This window comes from Rana temporaria, chromosome 1 (assembly GCF_905171775.1).
Source record: "Rana temporaria chromosome 1, aRanTem1.1, whole genome shotgun sequence".
Classification (NCBI taxonomy): Eukaryota; Metazoa; Chordata; class Amphibia; order Anura; family Ranidae; genus Rana; species Rana temporaria.
Window position 1 is genome coordinate 248,198,638 of NC_053489.1, and position 3,888 is coordinate 248,202,525.

The 3,888-nt window shown below is 40.2% G+C and overlaps 1 protein-coding gene across 1 annotated transcript; it reads right to left on the reverse strand.

Moving 5' to 3' along the window:
• Positions 1-1,431: 1,431 nt before the first annotated feature.
• On the reverse strand, positions 1,432-2,447 carry LOC120924887 (olfactory receptor 49-like). Its single transcript, XM_040335866.1, has one exon. The coding sequence runs from the start codon at positions 2,431-2,433 to the stop codon at positions 1,504-1,506; it is 930 nt and encodes a 309-aa protein (XP_040191800.1). The 5' UTR covers positions 2,434-2,447; the 3' UTR covers positions 1,432-1,503.
• Between the last annotated feature and the right edge of the window lie 1,441 nt (positions 2,448-3,888).

Genomic DNA, 3,888 nt, shown 5'->3' on the forward strand with positions numbered 1-3,888 from the left:
AATTTACACTGTTATACAAGCTGTACACTCACTACTTTACATTGTAGCAAAGTGTCATTTCTTCAGTGTTGTCACATGAAAAGATAGAATAAAATATTTACAAAAATGTGAGGGGTGTACTCACTTTTGTGAGATACTGTACTTTCAGGTATGTATTACCTTTCACAGAGGTTACAGTACTTCCCCTGACAATGCTGTTATCTTCTTTTTTTTCCCAGGACAGAACCATCTTTGCTTATGCACTATATAGGGTCTTGGGACTATCAATGGACAGGCTGTTGGTTGTGGGCTGTTTAATGCACTTGTGACTCCCAGGCAAAGAATCATGACATAAAATGTATGCTGCACAGCCAAGGCACCATTCAGGGATGGCTGTGTACATGAAGCCTAAAACCACCAACAAGGAGCAAAGAAAGATAGTTTCGCATTTCCTGAACTATGCAGAAAGTTTGGAATGTAATAATATCTTTTATTGGCTAATTTAAGTTTTTAAAGATGCAAGCTTTTGTGATAACTTGGGTCCCTTCTTCAGTCTTCATACAAACATTTCCTGAATTACGAAGAGGGTTCTGATTTCTCTCAACACCTCCTTACCTCCAGAGTTCTATTGTCAAAATTAGCTACAAATGTCCAGAGGTATACAGAAAGGGAAACAAAGTCAACATTTTAACCATTTAAGGACCAGAAGGATCTGCCCCCTTAATGACTGAGCCGTTTTTTGCGATACGGCACTGCGTCGCTTTAACTGACAATTGCTCGTGCAATGTTGTTCCCAAAAAAATGTATGTCCTAATTTCCCACAAATAGAGCTTTCTTTTGGTGGTATTTGATCATCTTTGCAGTTTTAATTTTTTGTGATATAAACAAAAAAAAGAGCGATAATGAAAAACATACAATATTTTTAACTTTTTGCGATAATAAATATCGCCCCCCCAAAAACATTTCTTCATCAGTTTATGGCAATATGTATTCTTCTACATATTTTTGGTAAAAAAAAATGCAATAAGCTTATATTGATTGGTTTGTGCAAAAGTTATAGCGTCTACAATATAGGGGATAGATTTATGGCATTTTTATTATTTATTTATTTTTTACTAGTAATGGCAGAGATCTTTAGTTTGACTACTCCCCTGTCAGAACGGGGATCTGTTTGTTTACATACACAGATCCCCGTTCTGGCTCTCTGTGGAAAAAATGCGAAATGTTCTATGAATAGCACCCTTGCTGACCAAGCAACCTCTTGTGTTTACAAAACAGCAGGGCAGTTGCTCGACACAGGACCCTAGTGGTAATCATTGCACATAACACAGGTATTTATAATAGTTGTATTTACAATACAAATAATGATTAATACATAATTGCCTCCATTGGTAATTTAGAAACATCTACCTGAAGTTCAGTTTTCATAACAGAGTTTTGTAATGTGGGCAACCCATGAAAGAGACTTTAGGTGATGGCATAATAAAAAAGAATGCCTTGATTCGTAGCTTCACAAATTATAATTTACTTTTTCAAAAGCAAACCTTTCTCTAAATCCCTGAAAACTTGTTGGACCTGCTTATTCCTCAGGCTGTATATAAATGGATTGAGCACTGGTGTCAGGACACTGTTGAGAAGTGCTACAATTTTATTAAGGTCCGGAGAAGAACTTTCCACTGGACGTACATATATAAAGATGGCACTACCATAGACTAATGAGACCACTGTGAAATGAGAAGTACAAGTGGAGAAAGCTTTGATTTTCCCACTGGCTGAGGGTATCATTAGGACAGTGATAAGAATATTACAGTAGGAAATCAAAGTAAGGATGAATGAGCCCAAAATTACAGCTGAAGCAAAACTGGTAAAAACCATATCAAACTGGTTTATATCTGAGCAACTGATCTCCACCACTGCTGAGCTGTCACAGAAAAAATGATTGATTTCATATGGTCCACAAAAAGACAGACCAAACAGTAGAACTGTGGGGTAGATAAAGGTAAGAAAGCCAAATATCCATGACACTAATACCAACCAAAGACAGACACTACGAGAGATGATTGAATGATACCTCAGTGGGTGACAGATTGCAACATACCGGTCTACTGACATGACTGCCAAAAGATAAAATTCTATAGTTCCAAGAGAAACATAAAAATAAAGTTGTAGAAAGCATCCAGGTAAAGAAATCTTCCTGTTACTGGAAGCCAAGATAGTGAGCAGTTTGGGCACTGTGGATGATATAAACCAAATGTCCAAGAAAGCCAAGCTGGTGAGGAAAAAATACATGGGAATATGCAGACGTCTGTCGAGCCAGATGGCTGCAATTATTGACATGTTTCCAGTTAATGATATAGAATAAAGTAGTAGAAAAAGTAAAAACACACCATTTTGTACCCAAGGGCTAAAGGTGAAGCCAACAAGTATGAATGTGGTTTGATTGTGAGAAATCATTGCAATCACATCTAGAGAATTCCTAAAAAAGTCTAAGTTATACTATCTAGGGAAATAGATATGCTGCATATATAAAATATGTAGAAATCTGTATTTCTGAAAAAGAAAACAGGAAACCAGAAACAAAATCAAGTTCTTGATTTTTCTAAGTAATACATTAGTGCAACCTAATTTATTTTATTTATCTTAAATTCAATAAGAAAAAAACAAAAAATTAGCATCACATATATGATAAAACAAGCTAATATGTTTTACAAAAAGTGTTCCTGTGATCCAACGGGTGTTCAGTTTATTTTGTATTTTGGCATTAAATGCCACTATCTTACAATGAACTTCGGGCCAGATTCACAAAGCACTTACGCCGGCATATCTAGAGATGCGCGGCGTAATTGAAAAATGTGCCGTGCGTATCTGCGCCGTATCCTCAAAACGAGATACGCCTGAAGACCATTTTTTTCCGTCCGACGTAAAACGATTACACCGGCGCATCTTGGAGCGCAAAATACGCTAGACGCACCATTGTTTTGCTAGTCAAAGATGCAAATGAGGGAGATACAGCGATCCACAAAAGTATGCTTGTGCAGCGCAGGCTACGCCCTGTGTGCATCTGCTGTTTTCCCGGCGGAAAGTTACATCTTATAAAAGCTGTCTAAACTTTGCACCAGACGTGTGCAGGTCAGCTAAAGCAACACCATTAGGGACGAGCTGAGCACACACACTTGCAGGACAACAATCTGTATGCCAACATGGCAGGGGCATCCATGCTCATAGCTATACTAGTGACTTTAGAGGCACGCAGAAGGAGGAGGGAACGGAGGAGGAGGAGGAGGGCACAGGAGAGGATATACCGCACACGCCTAGATGTCTTTGGCATGCCTGCTTCTGAGGTGTATCGCACCTTCAGATTCAGCCCTGAAGTCATCATGGAATTAACCACAACCCTGCAGGATGACATCACCAGCCCAACACACTGCTCACATGCACTGGAGCCACTGGTCAAGGTCATAGCAACACTCCATTTCCTTGCCACTGGCTCTTTTCAGCGCACAAATTAGCAGATGTGTGCACCAGGTTGTCCCCGCAATCCTGAGACGCATGGCCAACCAAATCATCAAACCCACCCAGGAGGACCTGCGGCTGAAGACAATGACAGATTTCTATAGAATTGCCAGATTCCCACGCACCGTGGGGGCCATTGATTGCACACATGTGGCACTACAGCCCCCCCCCCCCCCGTGAGACAGAGCACATGTACCGCAATCGGAAGCATTGGCATTCCATAAATGTACAGGTGATAGCCGATGCCCAATACCTCATATGACATGTCCGTGCCAAACACCCAGGGTCCAGCCATGACAGCTACATATACAGTCAAAGCAACATCCCAAGAGAATTTGAACAGAACATGTATGGGGACAGCTGGCTGGTTGGTGAGTGACATGGGTGTCAGGCATG

Bases quoted from the DNA above. Each gene is read 5' to 3' on its own strand.
- LOC120924887 (XM_040335866.1), bottom strand. From the start codon at position 2,433: ATGATTTCTCACAATCAAACCACATTCATACTTGTTGGCTTCACCTTT.